Here is a 21,989-nt window from a genome sequence, read left to right on the forward strand (position 1 = left end):
GAAGGTCGACTATGGCCAGGCACTAAGAGCTCACACCGGGTCTGAGAAGGCTTTGGCAAGAATAGAGAACAAATTGTACAAATACTCGGTCTCGAAGCTTAAACCGGACGAGAATTGAAATTCATTTATGGCGGGACCTTCATACCTTTCACACCCTCTGGCTTTAATGGCGGACTGAGCACTCCTTTCTTCTCTCCATCAACCCATTCGGCGCTGACATCATGTCTCATGTTCCACTGCACTAATTTTCTCCCACTTCTTACAGGTGTGAATAGTGTTAAAATTTGGATATGGCATGTCTCTGCCTGCAACCCAGTTGTAGGTCAGCAAACTAATATCCCCGTGGCACATCAGCATCTGGCGCAGCGTTTCGATACAATGTTCCAGGTGTCCTTCGATGACCCGTTTTGGGGCACCGGCGAATGAGCCCTCGTGCTTGTCGTAATACTCACGGTGGATGTTCTTGCGCAATAAGTCCTAGAAGAAGTGTTAGATCTGTATTCGAGATCCTGGCTTGGTGGGCCTGTCACTAACCACAAAGTGGAGCTGGTGAAAGACGTCAAGGCTGGCAAGGTAACGCCCTGTCCCATGGTCTGTTTCCAACATCACCGGGTACTCAGGATACTGATTGACAGCTTCCCACTGTTCTTTGGTGATACCTATAGCACCACCTGCTGGTCCTGGTTGTTCGTTATTGAGAGGATGCAATATTGGCGCAAGCTTGGGTCGCTGAATCTGTGGTGGAGGCCGGCCTACCATTTGTGATGTTATCCCAAGCAGCATCTACAGCTGGTCCAATGCCAGTGAAAGGGGACTCCAGTCCAAAGCTGCCTTTGAAGCGCTGGGTTTCGTATTCGATGGCTCTTTCTCCGTCCGGTACTATAGAGGGGCTTAGAGAACGATAAGCCCTGAGAATCTTTCTAACTTACGCGATTCAAGCTGATTCCATGAAGTCCCGCATTGGCGTTCTTGATAACGCAAATATGAAGATCGACGCACGGAGGCAAACAAGGCTATAATAGAACAGGCGAGTATTGTGATCTCGAGAGCAATACGCCAGCTTTGCCACACACAGAATTTGCGCTTTCCAAGGTTTTGCCTCGCTTCTTCGATAAGACCACTTGCGTCTTGCAGATGGCTGTGGTGTGGCTCATCGCTCTGCTCAGTGTCAGGTAGCTGGGCATAATGTGCCCCAGATCGAAAAAGGAATGTCATTGTTGCGCTCGCTGTATGGCAAGTAATTCGGTGCCTTTTGAGTTGTAAAGGTGCGGTGTATAACCGTGAGTCTATCTAATGGGGTGACCGAAAGCGAAGGGAATGTAGTTGAATCAGAAGCGTTAGCAACCTGCGGTTAAAATCTTATTGATCAACAATTACATGCTCTGCTGATCAATCACAGCTGTAGAACTACCACAGGGTGATAGGTATCGTGTACGTATGTGCCTAGCAGGTCATGCATAATTGAATAAAGAAGACATATTGAAGGACAGAATGATAGCCAGGATCAGCACCAACCGCGGAACGAAGCGGAGTAGACCGGAATAACTGCACAAAGGCTTCCAAGTCGGATGAGACAAGATTACTCCGGAGGAGGTCTGCATAGCGGCGAGGTGCCCTTGCTGCCCGCTTCAAGGAATCATATACTGCGCCGGAGTTCCGCTATCTGTTTACCCAAGGGTATTAATATCCTACCAATTCCATATCGTCGTAGTCACTCAGTAGTCCAACAAAAAGCGAAACCCCCAGGGAGAGGGAAACACCAAAAAATTTACTCATCACCAAATCCCGGGATTGGTCTCTCAATTAGGACTTCTACTCTCGGCTCAGGTTAGGTTCATCGTAATACGCCTATGTACCACCCCGGATCACGCCGGGTAACTTTAGGTGGGCGGCAAGTGAGTAATAAGATCTAATATGTATGGACTCATGCGAAGGACAAGTAATACAACAATGACAACTGAAGGAAAGAAATGAACAATCCACATCAAGAGACTTTGCTACAACACCAGATAGGAGAATAGGATAACCTCCGTGTAGAAGCTGAAGACGCAAATGTAGATAGCCTTCATCCTAAAAGAAAAGAAAACGACTCAGAAGAATCATACACAGCCACCCAAGAATTATATTAAATAAAAGTCATGAGAAAAATGCAAAAAGGATAACGGGGAAAAAAAGAACCTTTTTCGACGCCAAAGTTCGCCGGCATGCGCCATCGGGGCATATGCTTCGATAACAGAGCTCTGCTGAAAAACATCCGGACTATGATAAATAAGGTGAACAACTATACAAGCGAGAATGGAAAAAGTAGATAAAAGAGGTATTAAGCACTGGGCCCCGGAAATATGACAGGGGCTGGAAAGATTGTGGTTCACGTGTCGGAGCGTGGAATTTTAGGAATATTAATCGGCGCTGGAAAATAGGAAGCAGGAGGAAGTTTGAAAGAGGCTAGCGAGTTTTTCGCTCAAGGCGGAATTGGTGAGGAGTAGGGATTCGGCGAGGAAGGTGATGAGCTTTTGACGGATAGATTCGGACTCTGCAGCAGCAGCGACAGGTGTTTGTGTTTGGGTGCTGCGTGGAATTGCAAGGGTAACCTTCGCTGAGACAATCTGAGAGCAGGATTGATGAGCAACCGGCACTCAGCGAGGGAAACGCGGGTCTATAGGAACTTGCTTATCACGGCTTTGTGTCTCTCTCAGTACGGATGAGAGTGACCTGCGCTTCGAGATGTTGAGAGCAGGTTTAATTGGGAGTTGTGGAAGGAGAAGAGAGGACGTCGGATGGGGATCCTTTTCCGTTCGGGTTTCGAAGCTTACATGTTTACGGGAGGTCGATAGTAAATGGTCGTTAGTACGCAAAGATTGCGATGTTGGTATACTAGGCAGGCTGGGCGTCTGGTCATCATTGGTATCTTGAACCCTAACGTGATCCGACGTGTTCTGGCTAGCAGAGGTTTCCAAGGTCTAGCGAAAGGCTCGCCCCTATCGCCCATCTTGTTTGTATTCTTTTCAACGCCGATTCCGTCGATCAGCCCGTCGATCCCCGCGGAGGCGCATCAGCATTATTGATGACTACTTTCGATGGCGAATAGGCCACTCGGCTGAGGATAACTTAGCCAAAATATAGTCCGAGGATGTATCTCGCATTGAAGAGTGGGCGCGACCAATCGGATCCTGCTTCGCGGCGGAATAAACGAGTACTGCAGTATCAATACATTCGTCTAAAATTTGGCCTTCGGTGTTAAATTCAGTCGTTCTTTTCAAGATAGACACCGTCTCGACGGTACAATTGGGCCCTAGGCCTCGTCACTTACTATAGCTGGACCGGTCTCCCGCATGCGAATTCCCACCCGTTCATCTGCGTTGCACATCTTGCTAAATTCATATGCTTTTCGCAAAAAATTTGTCCTGCGACGACATTGTCTTGGTATATAATCTTTACTCAAAGAACAAAAGTTCTGTAACTATCCTTCTACAGTAAACACTTTGATGAGATGCGATTATTGTTTTGACATGATGTATTAGCCTAAGAGGGCCCCTCTTTCTTCAAGGGTGACGTCTTGAACCTTACTGAAACTAGATGAACTTTTTGTGAACATCGATACGATGACTAAACTCCCAGAAACAAAATTATTGTGGTATGGGAAACCAAATCGAAGTTTTTCTGAACAAGGCTCTAAAAATCAGGTCTGACAAAATAAATAAAAAGATATCGAAAATTTCGGTGAACATTGTGTACTCTAGATGGAGAGCGTTCAACGCACATGCCTTTTTTCCAATTGATTCCAGAACACGTGCGTTTGCTAGTACTCTCTTCCCCCCAAGTTCAATTGCAGAAATTTCTTTGGCTCATGCCGCAGCCTTGAAAAAGTGGTGTCAAGGAAAAGAAGTCAAAGAGTACAGGGACCACCGTTTCTTGTACTTGACACCATTCACTCCGTCACCGTATTATCCCGCTATAACTGTTCGCTTGGTGCACGTGTAGCTCATTCCTGAACATAATAGCTCCCTTACTGCACAGAAGCCCAGATTGCTTTGGTACTCTAAAGTGGAGAAAGGGTAGCATTCATCCAATAAGATGTTCGGCAATGCTACGCTACCAGTAGTGACCTGCAAAGCCAAATATTACCATTTTCTTTTTTTCAATGTATAACTTTGTTTTCACTGGTCCTGTATTGAACTCATAATGTGCATCACGAAGGAACTTGACTTGGCCATGAGACTTCGTTAGTTTTGGGACTGCAGTCATGGCACCCTCCGAGGATCGGCTCCATTTGCCAAGCTAGCTTGTTTTTACTATAACGTTGTGCTCATATAGTAATTTTGATTGGCTCAAAAAGTCCACCTTAATCGATCATATCATTGGGGTGGATGCTTTCTCCTTCCTCCACTTTGGAGTACTAAAGCAACTTTGTTACGATCACGTGACCGATAGCTTAGTCTTAGCCCCGGTCTTTCAGACCTCTTACTTTATCCAGTCCTATTACCCATTATACCATGGCTCAGTGCCTTCCTTCCTTCCTACGTAACAGTTGGTAGCATGTCCTAGCTACGTTTCTTTCGGGTCCTCCGATTGGTATTGGCCCCGTTTTTTCCCCTACGCTGGTGCGGTGATCGCACCAATCCCAATCCCGCCCCTGAACACCCCGCGAACCACTCACAAGCCGCGCCTGGACCCACCGTCCCGAGCTTGTATGGACTCGCTGGACAAAGCATCAAGGTCGGCTTTGATACTCGCCTCGCAGCTCGATAATTATATCAGCTCGTCCCTGGCTGACCTTCCTGTCCCCTGGGTTGAGGATTTTGACTCTGTCACTCTCTCCCGTGTCCGACACGTGATTTCGCGTTTTGGGAAGGTGCCTTCGTCCCGCTTGCCAGGTTGCGTCGATTTCCCAGTTGACTGGCCCATCGATCGTTCCTGCTTGAACCAAGCAACGAAGAACTTCCTTCGTCTCTCAACCCCCATTTGCCCCCCTGATCCACCTGCATCAGACTCGGAGCCTAGTCGTCCTCTTGGCCGTCCCCGAAACTACGCTCGTCAGTCAGAACGTCAGTCTGACTCGTCGAAACGTCAGGAGCCAGAACGCCGGCTTGACTCGTCTGTGACGACTGAGCCAGAGCGTCACCTTGACTCGCCCATCGCGAGCACATCTGTTTCTTCCCCTGTGCCAGTTTCCCGCCCGACTACCCCTCAGACTGAACAAGCTCAGTCACTCCCTATTGCTCCTTCACGCAGTACTGTCGGCTTCGCTGATTTCTCCCCTGTACGGTTACCGTACACTCAGGTTTCCCTTGCTGAGCCTGAATCAGATCTTTCCTGCGGGACCCCATCCGCTGCCGCTGATCCTTCAGCCTCCACTGAGCCTCTCCTTACACCTAGATTTTTCCCCGGTCAGTTGCTGCCAATCCCCAGGATGGCTGACAACGAGCACCAGAGCGGGCGTTCTGACGTCCAAGCGATGCTCACTGAGATTTTCACTAACCCCGATTTTATTTCATTGATTCGCAACCCGGCCCGTGGCAGCCCTGCCCTCGATGGCCTCGCCCCCCACGATAAGCCAGATACGTCGTGGAAACCAGCTGAAATCGGATATTTCGATCCGGGCCTAGACGATAAAGACGGTGGTTTCACCTTGGTCAAAAACGTCATGCATTACTCCAACGTTTTCACCTTTATCAGCCGCCTCAATGATTTAATCCGGCTCAAGTCCGAGCGCGTCGTCCGCGCCAATATTCACTCGTGCCTTAAGGCTGAAGCACTTGCTTGGTACTCCCAAGAACTAACGGATAACGAGAAGAACATGTTACAGCTTGTCCCCCTCGACGATGGATGGTTTAAGCTACTCAGAGACCGTTTTAAACCCGACCGAATGACAACGCTTGCCAAGCTTGATCGTTGCAAGTACGGCTGGACACAAGTTCGCGAGCACCGCTCCGCCCGATCTCACGCACAGACTATGCTCACCCTGTTGAGGTCTACCGGCATGACTGACCCCAAGGACCAGATCTGCAGGATTGTGATGAGCATCGATGCTACCTTGGCACGCGACCTGGGCCGACCCAGTGACAAGATCGAGGACTTTATGAGGGATTTGGATTTTTGCTACGAGAATTGGCATCGCCAGTCCGAAGAAAGCCGCAACCGTGTGTCTACCCTGCCCCCCCGCCAAGCTACCCGTCCGCAATTCGGCTACAAGTCGCGCCTTAACACCAACACTAACCAGCAATGGCGTCAGGATTTGCCACTCCGGACCAGTACGCAGACCCAGTATAGGCCTAGGTACCAGCAGCAGCAGCAGCAGCAACAGTACCCCGTTTCACAGCAGAACTACCAAGCTCAGTACCAGACCCAGTACCAGACTAACCCGCCCCAGTCTCAGGATTCTCAGTCTCAGATCTCGCAGCCCTCGCGTCAGGTCTACACGCAGTACCGACCTCAGCCACAGCGATTTGGCCAAGCCCAGGCAGCTCCACAAGCTCCGCGAGGCCAGCTCCTATTGACGGACAAGCCACATAATCCATCACAGAACGATCGCCAGGCATATAACCGCCCCAGGGCCCTCCTCGCGGATGCCAACCCGGGTGACGAGGATGAAGCTCAGAACCAATCGCGCTCCCCCTATGTCGAGGATGAACCGTTTGATGACTCATTCGAGTCTGAGCCCTACCAAGCCGATGACCAATATGACCTCTACGACGACGGCTACGATGTTCCACGAGATGGACCTGGTGATTTCCCCGCCTTGGCCTGCGCCCCAGATGAAGAAGTCATCGTGTCCTGTTTACAGTGTGACACCGCTTTCCCCTCTAACAATCAGCTTCATGCTCACTTTGAGAGTTGCCGACCGAAAGCGGCTGCTCCGATTGATCCAGTTGTGAATTTCGCAGCGTGCTCAGTCCCGATCATTAGCTCGTCGGCTCAGCACACACATGACAGCGGCTACGCGTTCCGGTCATGGCGTTACGCTACTGCCACAGTTGGCCTGATGGCCCCCGACCAAGTGGTGACCTCCTGTCTTGATTCTGGCTGCGTTATGACTTTGATCGACACCAAGCTCGCCAAGTCTCTCGACACGACCATCCAACGGATTTCGCCCCCGATCCCAGTCTCAGGAATCGGCTCCAAGCATATGTCAAGCGACTACATCACTATCGATTTATACATGCTGGGCCAGCATGCCACGTGTGGCCAGGCCGCTGCTAAGCTGACTATCGAAGCGCACCTCGTTGACAATCTCAAAGCTCAGTTGCTTATCGGCATGGACATCATGGGCTCCGAGCAGATATCTCTAGACTTCAAGCACCGCCGAGCAATCATTGCATCTTGTGATGATATCGCTGTCCCAATAGGCATCTGTGCTAAACCAGACCACGTTGAGAACCGACCGGTTTACGCTTCGAAGAGGACCACGATCCTGCCTAAGCAATCTGGCAGAGTCCCGGTCAAGGTTAAGACCACCTTGCCGCGTGACCGCGACCTAATATTTGATCCCCAATTGCCCAACGCCGCTAAGCTGCAAGCATTCGCTCAGTTAGTCGACTCGAACATCACGCATGTCGATGTCTTCAACGCCTCCGCCGACCCTGTGGTCATTAGCGATAGGGCCAGGATCGGTTTCTTGTCCGAAACTGACTACACTATGGCGTACCAGGTTCACCCTGAGATCGCACCTTTGTGCCTCACAGGCGGACCATCGCCAGTGGACTCCCGTGAGCTGATCGCGCCGCCGAACCCCCCCGCTGGCCGCCACCCTGGCTCCACCGAGGTGACACTCCCTAATGGCGTTACTGCCTATGGCACCACCGATGAGATTCAGAAGATACAGGGCCTCGTGGAAGGATATGACATTTGGTCTAGACCAGGCCTTGTCAATCTTCCCCAAGATCAGTGGATGCGCTTGCCCCTCATCCCCAACGCCAAGCTGCCTCGCAATCAAGTTTATAAAGTCGGTACCGAAGCACAAGCCACTATTGACAAGGTTTTCGACCAGCTTCACGATGAAGGGAAGATGGTTTGGGCGACCAACCACGCGCCTAGCGCATTACCTGTGTTTGTCGTCTACAAGCCAGTTTACGACAAGGATGGCAAGAAGACGATGGCCGCTCGCCCCGTCATCGATGCCCGGTCACTTAACAAGGCCTTACAACCCGACCTCTACCCTGCGCCAAATCAAGACGATATCATCCAACTCGCCCTTGGCAAGCCGTTCGTGTCCATCATCGACGCCGCCAAGTGCTACTACCAGTGGCGGGTCCACCCCGATGATGTGGGCTTACAGGCAGTCATCACCCACCGCGGCCAGGAACTCCTGCTGGTTGCCATTATGGGAGGCATGAACTCAGGCGCGTACGTGCAACGGCAGATGGATAATCTTTTCCGCGCTTGCCGGCATTTCATGCGCACATACACCGACGACAGCTTCGTGGCTGGCATGACTTTTGACGAACACCTCGACCAACTTCGCCAGGTGTTCGATATCTGCCAAACTGCAAATATCCGGTTAGACCCAAAAAAGGCTCGTCTCTGTTTTCCGTCCCTCACATTACTGGGTAAAGAGATAGACTCGGTCGGCATTACTACCGATGCTCACAAGCTGCGTGCTATCACTTCCCTATCCTTCCCACGCACCTGTAAGCAGCTGGAAACATACTTAGGTATGACTGGCGACCTGCGTCATTTCATTCCGCATTACGCACGCATCGCTGAGCCGCTCCAACTACGCAAAACCGCTTTACTGAAGGGATCACCAGTCAAAGGAGGACCGCGCCGTGCTTGGAGCAACCGCAGCGTTATCGACCGCCCGAGTAACGCTGAGCTGGAAGCTTTCACCGCACTCCAGAATGAATTCCGGAAGCCAAAGTGTCTTGTACATCATGACCAGTCGAAGCAGTTATATATTGACATTGACGCTTCTAAAGAGGGAGGTTTCGGCGCCATGGTCTATCATGTCGAGGACGATTTCCAACACGACTTGGCTAAGCCACCCCCGCCTCCTAGGATTCGCCCGATCCTTTTCCTAAGCCGCCTCCTTACTGGTGCCGAGACTAGGTATTGGCCCACTGAGCTGGAAGTTGCCTGCTTGGTCTGGACACTTAGAAAAACGCGACATATGGTGGAAGCTGCGCCAAGGCACCTCCCTACAGTCGTCTACACTGACCACAAGAGCACCATGGTCATTGCCACAATAGATAATTTGAGATCCACCTCGGTCGAAAATCTTAACCTCCGCCTTGTCCGGGCTTCCCAATACATCCAGATGTTCAACCTCAAAATTATCTACCGCCCTGGCGTCACGAATCGCATCGCCGATGCCCTGTCTCGACTACAGGCCGATCATGATTCGCCACCGAAGGATGGCGAGGATCTGGACAGCCTCACCGAGGGGCTCATTCAGGACGCTTTCCATGCCGAAGCGTCGGACCCTACTGGGTCAGCTGATATTACACCACTGAGTATCACTTCTGTCTGCGAAGTCAGTGACGAATTTAAGCGCCGTATCCGTTTGGCCTATGATGGTGATGTCCGCTGGAGCTCTCTCATTGATGTCTTACACGAGGATAAAGCGTTGTGGTTGTCGACCGATAAGCGCGATCCTACTGTCTCCAAGTTACCATACAGCATAGAGGATGGCTTACTCTTCTTTACTCGCGCCTCCGGCGAGAGATCCCTCTGCCTCCCAAGGTCTATGACCGGTGAGATTTTTCAATTGGTCCACGATAACCAAGCCCACCAGGGTTTCGATGCTTGCTGGCAGAAGCTCGACGGCATCACTTTCTACAAGGGAGCCAAGCTACTTAAGCAGTATATCACCCACTGCCCGGTGTGCATCGAGAACAAGACTCGTCGCCACAAGCCATATGGCTCTCTCCAGCCAATTTTGTCCCCACCAATTCCCTTCCATACACTCACTATGGATTGGGTGGTTGGCTTGCCGACAACAGCTGAAGGCTACGACTGTGCACTAGTGATGGTTTGTAAATTCACTAAGCTATCAGCTGCGTTACCCGGCCAGACAGAATGGACCGGCCAACAGTGGGCTAAGGTTGCCCTAGCTTATTGGATGTCAGCCAATTGGGGCATCCCCTCGGTGATGATTACTGACCGCGACCCGAAATTCGTCCACGGTTTCTGGCGCGCTATCTTCCTCGCCTTGGCTGTCAACATGCTGTATACAGCAGCCCACCACTCCCCCACGGATGGCCAGTCCGAGCGCGCTATCCAGACTTTCGAGATGGCTTTGCGCCACTGGGTTGCCGCTCACCCGCAGCATATCGGCGACTGGCACTCTGCTTTGCCAGCGATCCAGATGGCTATGAATTCGTCCATCAAGGCCAGCACTGGTTATAGCCCCCACCAATTGCTCTATGGCATTAAGCTACGCCAGCCATGGAACCTCCTTGCAAAAGCATCCGAGAAGGACGCGACCCAAGCCGCCCGCCTCGACGCGGAACATTCTATTGCTTTTGCTTCCATGGAAATGAAGCGCCGTTTTGACTCAGCACATCGTCCGATTCACTTCAAAGTTGGAGATTACGTTTTACTCAAGCTCGGCGATGGCTATAATATCCCAGCTAATCACCGCCTACCCACTAAGCTTGGACAACGATATGTTGGCCGTTTTAGAGTTTTGAAGCGCATCGGCCGTTTAGCTTACAAGCTGGACCTGCCCTCTGACTGGAAAATACACCCGGTCATCAGCGTTGCACACCTGGAGCCGGCTCCCCCAGGCGACGACCCTTGGGAAAGACCACAAACTGTGGCAGTTGACACCCACGACCCTACGTTCGACGCCCGCTTCCCTGACGAGAAAGAGCTATACGATGTTCAAGAGATATTACGCAAGCGAACTCGGCTTCATCCAGGCCGGCTTCCCAAGAGCGGTATCCGTGGCTCTTCAACCGAGTATCTCCTCCGATGGGCTGGTAAGTCAGCTAGATGGGATAAATGGGTCAATGAATCCGACCTCATAGGTTGTGCCGAGCTCCTCAAGGAGTTTAACGAGCGAGATCGCGATTAGAACCGTTTCTGTAGGATTTTATGTCACATCATTAGCATCAGTATCTATTTCCTCCATCCATTTTGTTTTCTCCCTACATCTACTCTGCCTTCACTTGCTCTATCACTTGGACTTCACTTCCCACTCAACCTTTCTTGCTTACCCTGACTCCACTTACTTTATCACTCTGCTTTCACTTGCTTTACTCTTCATACTATCCACCGCTTTACCCTCTCGCACCACTTACTGTTTCACGATGCCTTCCAACGCCTCATCCCCCGCTCCAAAGAAGTCTAAGAACCCCACGGATTCCGACGCGTCTGACAGACTCTTAAAGAAACCGAAGACTACTGGCCAGACCGAAACCGCCTCTAAGCCCCGAATACTACCACCGATCGCTTACTCCGACGCCACTATGAATGAGCCAGTCGCGTTGTCCTGGACTAAGCATAAAGCACCAACGGAAAAACCTGGCTTGGTGTTTGAAGAATGCTACGATCATAGCACCATACAGGACTGGCAGAAAGGCGAGCAATTTGCAATCATGTGCAAAGGCGCTGCCCACGCACAAGCCGAGCCAGCCGCAGTCCCATTCGACGGGACCACACACGACCCGTCCTTCTTTAAATACACCAAGCCACCGAACCCTATTGGCAAAACTGGAAAACCGGTCAATGTGCCACCCAGCGTTTTCAGGGCCTGGGCGCAGACCTTGCCGCTGTACACCCACTGCAATGTCAAAGTGGTCAACCACGAGATTCACCTTCTAAACGAAATCCCGAAGATGGTCAAACTCTCCGATGAGCTGGTTTACGTTGTCTACAAAACCTACTCCCAGACAACCCGCGCGAAGATGTTCCCAGCCGATTTCGACGCCACAGGAGACATCCGAGCAGACCGCATGCCAGAAGACCCTGCGCCAAGCTGGGCTGCACACGGCGTTCACTTCATTCTGGAATTCAAAGGGTACTCATTGCTCTGCGGGCGCGAAATCGCTAAGCGGATCGGATGGAAGCTAAACACTAAGACCAACGCCACCACCCGTGGACAACCCATCGACTGGTCTTTCGGCAACTGGGTCATCGGTGACGGCTTTCATATCACCACCCCAATTAATCGCCAGGCTTATCGCCCTGATGGGTCCATGGTCGACTCCTATATCGGCACTGAAAAATCTGCTCACCGCGACACTATGACATAACCACCATATGGCTTGGTGGTTGTGATAAACAAGACAGCAGATTGCATGGTGGGACCGCTATGGCGCCTGCGCAGTTACCACCCAAGATGCGCAAACGCTGATGGCGCGTGGACTGTACCCCTCGGCCTATTCCAGGAGCATGACATTCCGCTGAACCCGGGCATTGCGATCACTTTTCCGGTGACCATTTCCACAGCCCCCGTTTTCATGACCTCTGCTGAGCTTCGCGAGAAGTGGAAGACCCCTGTAACCGCGCTCACTAACTCAGAGTCTATGGCCTCTAACCAGCATGGTTCAAATCAGCGCAATACAACACGCGTGATGCCGGACGTTACTAGAATACAGGAATGGACCAAGAAGCTTAATGCAGACCCACAAGCACATCATGTCTGGGAATGCCTCCGCGACATCCCCGTCCTGGAACCGGACACAGTCTCCATCGACAAGCTCATTGACAATTTGTGGCAGACAACCTTGCTTCTCGACGCAGCGAGGGCCAACCTGACGTCAGAAGAAGCTAAGTACTGGACCAAGCTGGAAAGTAACATCTCCGAGCTACAGGCGTCCTACTCTTCATACGTCGCCAAGGCCAGCCCTACGCTAGCCTCCATGAACGTGGCAACCCGTGAGCCTGCCAGATCTCGTTGGGACCTCGCACTTCAACTCTGTTCTCGCAACAAGTCTGTTAGCACTGAGCCAGATAGCACCACCGCCATGGGGTTGCCGAAGCCCAGCAGCCCGGCCCCAAGCTCCCAAAATGATGAGGACCTCGACATTACTTACTAGTTTCTCACTTTTACGCTTACTCCTTGGTTTTTTACTTTTTCCTTGTTGTGCCCTGCGTTTTTTCTTTTCCACATTGAGGGCAATGTCTTCATTCTGCGGAACCCCAGTTGTTACGATCACGTGACCGATAGCTTAGTCTTAGCCCCGGTCTTTCAGACCTCTTACTTTATCCAGTCCTATTACCCATTATACCATGGCTCAGTGCCTTCCTTCCTTCCTACGTAACAAACTTGGACCGCTCTCATTCAGGTCTCAGATCTCCATGAATATCATTCGAAACAAATACTTATGTCTGATTGAGTGAGACCTGTGCGCTAATAGTGGTATACGAAGACAGGCAACTCCCTCATGAATGTGCTTTTGCTTTGTTGGCAGCAAGATTTGATTGGTCTATGCTCACTCAATCCAGGCTCCACTTTGGAGGCATTAGTCAGCGGCCTCGGGGAACTATGCCTGTAGTTAGAGGAGCAATAAGGCTCCAGGGGCCTACTGATAAGTTCCTGAAGTCACTTTAGCTGACCTCAGGAATAGAAAGTATATCTCTAAAATTTCAAAAGTAGTTTTATGTTTCTTTGATGCGTAGCTATCTATCTATACCAGTTTCAAGACACAATGATCTAAATTGACGTGCCCGACAAAATCACAAGTTGCCTTCAAGAAGGTCTAGTATTAGGCCAAGAAGTCTATTAGGCCGGTCTATGATGGGCCGGTCTATGATGGGCCGGCCTATGCTGAAGTCCAGAGAGCGTTTAGGTCAAAAATGGTTTGCCGGCGATTCTTGTCCCACCCTAATCTTCCCCACCTCGATACATCAGATTTTGACACTACGAAACCTTTTCTAGCTCCCATGGTTGCTCATATTCCAGCCCTTTGCGTGAGAATGCCGTGGATTAGCTGGGGCGCCCATATACTGCGGGTGTAGGTAAGTCCAACATCACCAACTTAGACGTCCGGAAATGCCGCTGCCACGCGCCCCACACCTTTGGTCCCCACCGGCAATTCCGTAATGCGGAACGCTTAAAGTCTGATACATATAAGGCGTGTGGTCAAAGCCTTTACCATAAAAATAAACATTCAAAATCAACTATGCCTGACCTCCATTCCCTCCCAGACGGCTGGTGGCCCGAACACGCAATCCGCAACAATGGCCCTGACGCATTGGTGCTGGAGAGAATGAAACTGCGCGAATTGGCTGAGGGATGGCCTTGTTATCGGTAAATTATCCTTATACGGTGGTTCTGCTTGTTGAAAATCCTCTTTCATTCGTTCATCTCTAATCATCGCCAACTTGTAGCGACGCGTGCGAGTGGGAAAACTTCGCATCCATCTTCCACCCCGGCGCACTGATTTACACTACCTGGTCTGGGAAGGTGTTATTCACCGACTTCTTCACCGTTTCGAAAACCGGCATGGATCGCGGCGCTTTTATTATGCACCGCTGCCACGGTATCACGACGGATATCACCCCCGACGCTCGGCGCGCAGTGACCAAGATGAAGGCCACGATCACGCAGCGATTCGTGTTGAAGGAAGGTATTGAAGTCGACGTTGAGTGTGACTGTCGTTTCTGCTTTTTCTTTGAGAAGGTCGATGAGTGCTGGGGCGCGCGGTTTGTTCGGCACTGGTATGAGAAAGATAAATTGATACCGGTAAATCCGGCTAGGGTGCCGACGATCCCTGAGAAAGATTTAGCAAGGTATCCAGAGGGATATAAATTTCTGGCGTATTGTCAGGAGCAGACGATGGGTGTTGAAGTTCTTAAAGATATGCCGGGGCATAATCGGCACAAAGGGACGCCGGCGGGTGAGAAGCATGATCTTTTGTATATGCAGGCGAAGGCATGGCTGAATGGCGAGGATATTAAGATCTAGATGGGCACAGATGTTTTTCAACGAGATTAGAACACTAAATATCGTATACTCTAATAGAACACGCATCAGTATTCTTCGCGACAATTCTTAGAGGACGGGTAAGGCGCGGTCATATTCTGCTTCACTTTTCTCGGCGTTGATGATTCAAACGGTTAGTTAAATACAAGTATGTAAAAATAGCCTAAGGCAGAGAAATCATCACCATTCTATCATCACGAGAAAGACGGATCATGAAGAAAGACCGGTCCACTTAGCACAGGTGCCTGGACAGGAAATATTAATCTCTGCAACTAAGCCTGGCAGTCTATGGTCTATTTATAGGGTACAGATTTTTATCTACAGTATGGGCTCGAGCCCGATAGTGAATGAGGAAGATGACGCAGCGCTCAACAGCGACCACCGACACTCAGTTGAACGAGGCATTGAGAGAGAGAGATAGAGAGACTATCAGCCACTTTGCAGGGCTCTTCCCGGGTCGAAGGTCGAAACGGGCCCCGCCTAGCCAATTTTCATGAGTGTACATGTTTTTGTCCTGTCTTTCCCACATTTTTCGATTTTCTACTTCTCGCTTGTACCGACCAGTTTGTTTGTCTGTCGTGTTTGTAGCCTTTGTAATCCCACGAATCCCCGTACTAATCCCTCGGCGTAGATCCAACGTCGAATTATAATTTATCTAGAGGCTAAATCTACCTTATCAGACTTATTGCACAAGAAAATAGGCGAGGTCCAAGACACCACCCCTCAATCAGACTCCTCTTAAAGTCCAAGCCCTAATGCGCTCCTCCAAAAAAAAATATAGGAATGGCGAGAGGAAGAAAGAAACACTATATCGCAACCATCTCGCCAAATACCTGTTCTCGTGTATAGAGCGGTGAGCGATATATTTAGTAAGGCTAGTAAGGATAAAATAATTAGCTGGGTGAGGTCGTACTATCCAATGAATGTTCCAACCAACCTACTAGTCCACAGAAATGGCAGATGAATGCCAGTGAGATGGTAGTCCAGATAGTCTTAAAGAAAGAGATAACCCGCCCGAAACGGTCGGTCACAGCCATCAAAGTGATGAAGTCCTTTCTCAGTGAATATACAGAGCTTGGTAGGTCGATACTAGCGGCACCTCGCTAGTATCTCGAGCTATTGTGAAAGGCCTAACAATCATTGAATCTTTCGTTAAAGCTACCGTTAAATCTATTCTTAAACGTTTTGTTAAAGCTGCTGTTAAAGCTGTCGTTAAATCTATCTTGAAATATATTGTTAAATCTTTCGTCAAACCTCTCGCTAAACCTTTTATTGAAGCTACTATTGAAGGCCTGGAATTTATTAAACCTTTTGTTAAAGCTGCTGTTAAAGCTAGCTACTGTCAACCCTATTGTTAAAAGTATACTTCAAGCTATTATCAAAAGCTGGTTGTTATCCTACTATCTAGCCTGCTGCCTAATCCTACCGAACACATATGTATACATGTGAATAGGACTCGAGCGAAGCGAGAGAAATCAGTTATATTTATATAATCTATAGTTATTCACTATCATACTACTTAATATGTTAAAGTTTCTTAGTTTTATCAAAGAAATAAGGTAAAAATCAAGGGACCTGCTAATCTCACTCCTATTTTTACTAATTTCACTCCCCGCCCAAAATTAAGTGACTTATAATCATTACGCTAGTACTTCCAACCCCTACCACCGCCCTCAGACTTCCACACTTTCTAACCTTTTAAGTATATCATAATATAGAATAATAATAAATCTCTCTTTTCTATGGCTTCATATAATCTTATTTTGTATCTTTCGAGTCCGCTACTAGACTCGCCTCTGTACATATAGTCTCTATTCGTCTGCTTTAAATCTCTTAAGATATCACCTAAGAATATATATGATGCTTTACAGGCTCTTCTTTGTCTACTTTAAGGGTTTTAAGGATTCTCATCTCTCTGAAGATAACGCTGAGTCAAATCAAGATCATAAGGGTAATGCTGAGTTTTTTTTTTTTTTGAAAAGTGCAATCAAAATTTCGAGCCCGCCCCCGAGTCTTCCATCGAATCTTCCTCTAATACTAAAAGAAGTAGGTGAGGAGAGAGTAAGGCTGGATCATATAGCGTTGAAAAGCGATAATAATCAATTGGTTATGTGCGAATTATTATATTAATATATATAGTAGCTAGGATTCATTTATCTCCGCGGACTTAAAAGGGCAGAGAAAAATATACGACATGTGGTGTCGAAGTCGCGGCAGAATAAATATAAGTCACTTGGTTTCCGGGAGAAATTAGAAAAAACGGGAGTAAACTTAGTAGGTCCCAAAATTAAAGATCGAACCCAGAAGAGGGTAAAATAGTAGTATCTTATTAAGATAAGTCTGTAAGATTATTAGTTTAAATTAGGAAATGTCAACTTTTTCATGTAAATGCGGGTTAACAAGGGCCGTCCGCGGGCGACCCTCTGCGGGTTGAGGGTCGGGTAAGGGTTAGTAGTACTAGCTCTCAAACCGCTGCGGGTCAGGCCTAAGGGTTGGAGGTTCCGGCCCTCGAAACGTTTTCAATGATGTCTACTTTAGCATGATAGACCAGTTTTGGCGATGCTGGCCAGATTAGTCAGTGAAATGCCAGTTGATGCGCTTATCCACTTACAGAAGTAGGGGCCAATGCGGATACAAGCGCGAGTTCTGGAAGAATATAGAAACGCATCGCTTTTTATATTTGAGATAGGTGTTATTCTTACATGCCCAAGTTTCGTGAGTACAAGACCACTTATGTGGCTAGCATGGTACAACAACCACTTTCATGTGTTTATATTTGCAAAGGAGCTGCCAAGATAATATGCGTAATACCCCGGCTTAGACGCATGTCCTCTAAAGCCGAAGATTGCAAACATCCTTGAATTTTGCGGAGAAGCTTTACTATGAATGCCAAGAATGCCGCCCAGCTGTCCACGTCATGTCTCGGAAATCCCCCAGTGAATGAACAACTCGCTTTTCAAACCCCCTACATATAAGTGGCTTCCTCTCGAATTTTGGTTCAGACCAAGCAGATCATGATTTGAATATAGTTTCGCTATCGTTTTCAGAAAGGTAGTATTCAGAGGTACCAAACTAATAAGCAGCACCAGTCCCTAACGCCCGGCCTTCTACCAACACTTTTCGTAAGTCAGAGCCTGAAAATTAAGCACTTCCTCCGGGAGGGATCACCTAATTACTTCTTCATCAGAGTAAGTTGCACCATTCCTTACCATAAAGTCTGCTCAACTGCCGGATACCGGCTTTTATTCTGCCGATCTTTTGGGATCAATCATTCAGGAACCACAATTTGTTCTGGGCCGTATAGGACCGTATATCCGCGTGGGTCCCCCATCCACTCAAAACTTTGTATTATAGAACCTTTTAAAAGCCACAATTTTTAGACCCCTCAATATTTGCTTCTGGGTCAACACAAGCCGGATGACATCACTGCCAAGGTCTAGTACATCAAATAACCCGCGTACCACTGGCGCTGTTCTTGTTACCCGCTTTGGTGGTATAACTCCAAGTTTATTTTTGGTTATGAGACAGAAGCGTAGGTCGTGCCCCTCTTTTATAGACGACTCTCCTTGAAAGAGGAGTTGCCTATCAGATAAACCGTTCATTCGTTCACTAATTATTTGAGGTCCCTAATTCCTGTTTCTTTAGTTCGGATAAAGATCTCCGAGGTCACACCATAGAATTCTTTTCACATCTATTTCAACACCCACTGGTTCGGTGGGATTGGTCTTTCCTATCAGTAGTCTAGCAATTCGATTTCTCCTGATACTAGATGCTTTTAAGTTATGCGCTTATTACGGGCTTGTATTGGGTGGTCAATGTTTGACTGGCTTGCCGGCTGCCCCAGCGCTGGTAAGAATATTGAAATATGTTATTTGTTCAGACTATAAGTGTTGGATCCACCAGTTTTAAGCCCGTAACTTTAGAGCTAGTTCATCAGAAATAGATTTTGACAGCATCCATACGCGCGTGCGGATACATTACGAGGGAGTCATAATTGACGATATAGCCCAAGAGCGACGAGTGTAATGATGGTACACACTGACGAAGAAACAATCAGACAGAGAACAAGAATGGGAATATAGGGCATGGCCTACGTCAAGACTGAAAATGAAAGGCAAGAAAATATATGCCTAGGTGGACCCGTTCCATACACTTACGCAAGCTGTGTGGCGTACCTTGACCTTGGCCTTTTGTTGGGACGTAGATCAATTTCTTTGTACAGAGGACTGCGGATCTTGGCCCCTTTTATCCCATTGTTCAAGTTTACGCAAGCGTGGAGTCCATGTCACCTTGGATGCTATAATTTATAAATGTAGCCAATCAACTCGGCCACATATGATCCGAAGAACTCGTAACCCCAAATTAGCGCAAGGCAGGCCGGATTCGTGTGTCAAGACCTATTTAAAGGGCTAATTTTCCATCCCCTGGATCCTCTATTGGAGAAAATTCTTGCACATTCTTCATACACCGACTTAGAAACAATATCTTCCAGACACGATGCAGTTGCCGTTCTACCTTGCCGTTGCTGCCACTTGTTTGGCCAGTGTTGTTCTCGCGCATCCCGGAGAAAATCACGATGCTGCGCTTGTCAAGCGCAAGTTGGATATGCAAGAGGCTCGGGCTGCCCACGGTAATCGTGCTCTCGCCAAGTGCGCTCGCTCTCAGGACTACCGTTCGTTTCATACGCGAAACATCGAGCGTCGCGAATTGAAAGCTCGAGGAATTCGCCAATCACGCGGTCTCAGCCACAGCAAGTTTTCCTTTTCATTTTTTTTTTGGCTTCAAGATATGACTGAACATAATACTAACTGAAAGATTGCAGAGACTAACGACCACTTTCGTCGAACATCAGATGACCTAGAGAAATGGTCCGGTGTAGAACACAACAAGACCGGAAAGATTACTCCGTTCGGTAATGTTTTTGACGCAGAAACAACCTGCATCCTGACTCCTGTGATCACTGATGGTCCGTACTATGTCTGGGGTGAGTTGATTCGCCAGAACGTTGTCGAGAGTGAGTACTCTCGAGGTGTCCCAATGTATCTTGAGATCCAATATATCGACGTGAACACCTGTCAGCCTCTTCCAGACCTTTACGTGGATATTTGGAATGCAAATGCGACTGGAGTGTATAGGTATATCTCTCTAATCATCCATGCCCTGATGCCAGCAGTTTCTCTGACTAATGCTTCATTCTAGTGGCATCTCAGAAAGTGGCAACTACGCCGCTGGGGGATGGAACAGCACCTATTTGCGAGGCATTCAGCCTACTGATGATGATGGAGTGGCGACTTTTGAAACTATCGTTCCTGGTCATTACTCCGGTCGAGCCACCCATACCCATTTGCTTGTTCACACAAACGCCACAATTCTTTCGAATGGTACCCTCCAAATCAACTCCGGTTCAATTACCCATAACGGACAGCTTTTCTACGACGAAGCCCTTCGATCTGCGGTCGAGGCGTCAGATCCTTACAATACCAACACGATTGCGGTTACCAGTAATGACGAAGACCAGTGGTTGCCAGAGCAGGCGACTTCGAGTTATGACCCATTTATTCGCTATGTCTATTTAGGCGATGATATCTCCGACGGTATTTTCGCATGGAAGGAAATTGGTATCAATTCCACTGCTGACTACACAAACAATTCGGACTACGCCATTGCTGCTTACCTTGGAGCTAATGGGGGTTACGAAAATACGGGTGCCCACGCGTTCTTGGGTGGTGGTGGCTCCTCATAAGGGATTCGAGTATTGGATCATGTTTGTTCATCACGAAAGAGTCTATCTTGTATATGAGCTGTTGGCGGTGACTCCTGGTCGAACGCAATGTTCCTATTAGACTCTTTAAACACAAGACACAGTCAATTTTTGAAAGGACTATGTTTTTTTTCAGTTCCTGGTTTATTCCTTCGTAGTAGATAACAGCAGGGTAGATTCCTCGTTGGGCACCACCATACTAATTACATATTCAGTTTTTATACTAGCACACCCTTTTTGTATATTTAGTAACTCAAGTAGCATTGGGTAATGGTGAAAGGCAGTTTGATCCAGAGTAGCGTTCCAAAGCTGCTTTCAACCAGAGCGCTTGTGGTAATTTTTCTTGATACAAATACTGACAGAATTATTATAAATCAACCAATATTTATTGCAGTAATTGTAACGTCAGATCCCCACGGATTTTCGCCTTCAATTCAATCTCAACATCAAGATTCAAATCCAACCTTAACTTCAACTGATCTTTGCCTTTGGTATTTGTCACTGCTTCGGTAGTCTCTAATACCTCGCCTGTTTGTGAATTTATCCCGTTTTGAAGAAGCTCTCCCCGTTGTCCTGGATTGTGGGGATCTGACGCTCGAATGATATCTTTATTCTTGACTTCGGGACTAAGCATCCGCCGAACGCGTGTCTCTCTTATCTTTTCGTCTGGACTATTTGATCTTTGCTCTCGTTCGATTACTTCAACTCCTTCTGGTTCGGTGGATGGGGCGGACTCATGTCTGATTCTCGTTTGTTGAACAATCTGCGGGCTCTCGGGGGGTTTCTCTAGCCTAACAGAATCCAAACTGCCCTCACTTTGGTGATTGGTGATGCCGTTTAGAGATTCCGGCACGGAATTTGATTGTGATCTATCCGATTCTGCGGTTTGTCTCTGTTCGCTTACTTGACTTTCTCTGTCTGAGGAAGTCGTCCGCTTTGCAAGCTTAGGAGGTCGGAGTTTTGGCGGTCGCCGCTTTTGTGAAGACGCGACTCCATTTGTGCTGCTGTTGCTGAGTTTTTCTTGCGTAGTCTTTTCCGGTGCTTTCATTGGGAGGAAATAATGGAATAGAGAATATTCAAGACAGTTGGATGCAGTGTTCAGAGCTTCGTACCCCAGAGCAAGCCATATTGTCACAACTTGAACCACAGATATGTGGGCTTAATTCGCCTCTTGACGTCATTTACATAGAGTGGTTGTAGGTGGATGTGATGTCCGAGAAGTACGTCTATTGCGGCCGAGTGCTCTCTACGTGGAAAAAGGACGTGTCATAAGGTCGTAGTGGAGACTTGTTTCCGAAAGAAAAAAATGGAAAGCAGGACTGGGTTCAAGATTGAGGCAATTATGATGGTCTCCTTAAT

General features: G+C 48.5%; 6 protein-coding genes across 6 annotated transcripts; 5 read left to right on the plus strand and 1 right to left on the minus strand.

Moving 5' to 3' along the window:
* Positions 1 to 219: 219 nt before the first annotated feature.
* N7520_008425 (oxidase ustYa family protein) lies at positions 220 to 1,215 on the minus strand (the record flags this gene model as incomplete). The annotated part of the gene is made up of 5 exons (XM_057142359.1): positions 220 to 477; positions 535 to 680; positions 757 to 879; positions 930 to 1,013; positions 1,074 to 1,215. The coding sequence occupies 5 exons, from the start codon at positions 1,213 to 1,215 to the stop codon at positions 220 to 222; spliced, it is 753 nt and encodes a 250-aa protein (XP_056996365.1).
* Positions 1,216 to 4,690: 3,475 nt separating this feature from the next.
* Positions 4,691 to 11,014, plus strand: N7520_008426 (uncharacterized protein; the record flags this gene model as incomplete). Its single annotated transcript, XM_057142360.1, has 2 exons — positions 4,691 to 10,919; positions 10,968 to 11,014. The coding sequence occupies 2 exons, from the start codon at positions 4,691 to 4,693 to the stop codon at positions 11,012 to 11,014; spliced, it is 6,276 nt and encodes a 2,091-aa protein (XP_056996366.1).
* A 235-nt stretch (positions 11,015 to 11,249) lies between these two features.
* N7520_008427 (uncharacterized protein) lies at positions 11,250 to 12,194 on the plus strand (the record flags this gene model as incomplete). Its single annotated transcript, XM_057142361.1, has 1 exon — positions 11,250 to 12,194. One exon carries the CDS (start codon positions 11,250 to 11,252, stop codon positions 12,192 to 12,194), a length of 945 nt encoding a protein of 314 aa, XP_056996367.1.
* Positions 12,195 to 12,239: 45 nt separating this feature from the next.
* Positions 12,240 to 12,980, plus strand: N7520_008428 (uncharacterized protein; the record flags this gene model as incomplete). Its single annotated transcript, XM_057142362.1, has 1 exon — positions 12,240 to 12,980. One exon carries the CDS (start codon positions 12,240 to 12,242, stop codon positions 12,978 to 12,980), a length of 741 nt encoding a protein of 246 aa, XP_056996368.1.
* A 1,086-nt stretch (positions 12,981 to 14,066) lies between these two features.
* On the plus strand, positions 14,067 to 14,851 carry N7520_008429 (uncharacterized protein; the record flags this gene model as incomplete). Its single annotated transcript, XM_057142363.1, has 2 exons — positions 14,067 to 14,194; positions 14,275 to 14,851. 2 exons carry the CDS (start codon positions 14,067 to 14,069, stop codon positions 14,849 to 14,851), a joined length of 705 nt encoding a protein of 234 aa, XP_056996369.1.
* A 4,515-nt stretch (positions 14,852 to 19,366) lies between these two features.
* On the plus strand, positions 19,367 to 20,612 carry N7520_008430 (intradiol ring-cleavage dioxygenase; the record flags this gene model as incomplete). The annotated part of the gene is made up of 3 exons (XM_057142364.1): positions 19,367 to 19,619; positions 19,692 to 20,004; positions 20,069 to 20,612. 3 exons carry the CDS (start codon positions 19,367 to 19,369, stop codon positions 20,610 to 20,612), a joined length of 1,110 nt encoding a protein of 369 aa, XP_056996370.1.
* Between the last annotated feature and the right edge of the window lie 1,377 nt (positions 20,613 to 21,989).

The sequence above is a fragment of the Penicillium odoratum genome, assembly GCF_028828045.1.
Source record: "Penicillium odoratum strain IBT 22623 chromosome Unknown utg000005l_segment0_segment0, whole genome shotgun sequence".
Classification (NCBI taxonomy): domain Eukaryota; kingdom Fungi; phylum Ascomycota; class Eurotiomycetes; order Eurotiales; family Aspergillaceae; genus Penicillium; species Penicillium odoratum.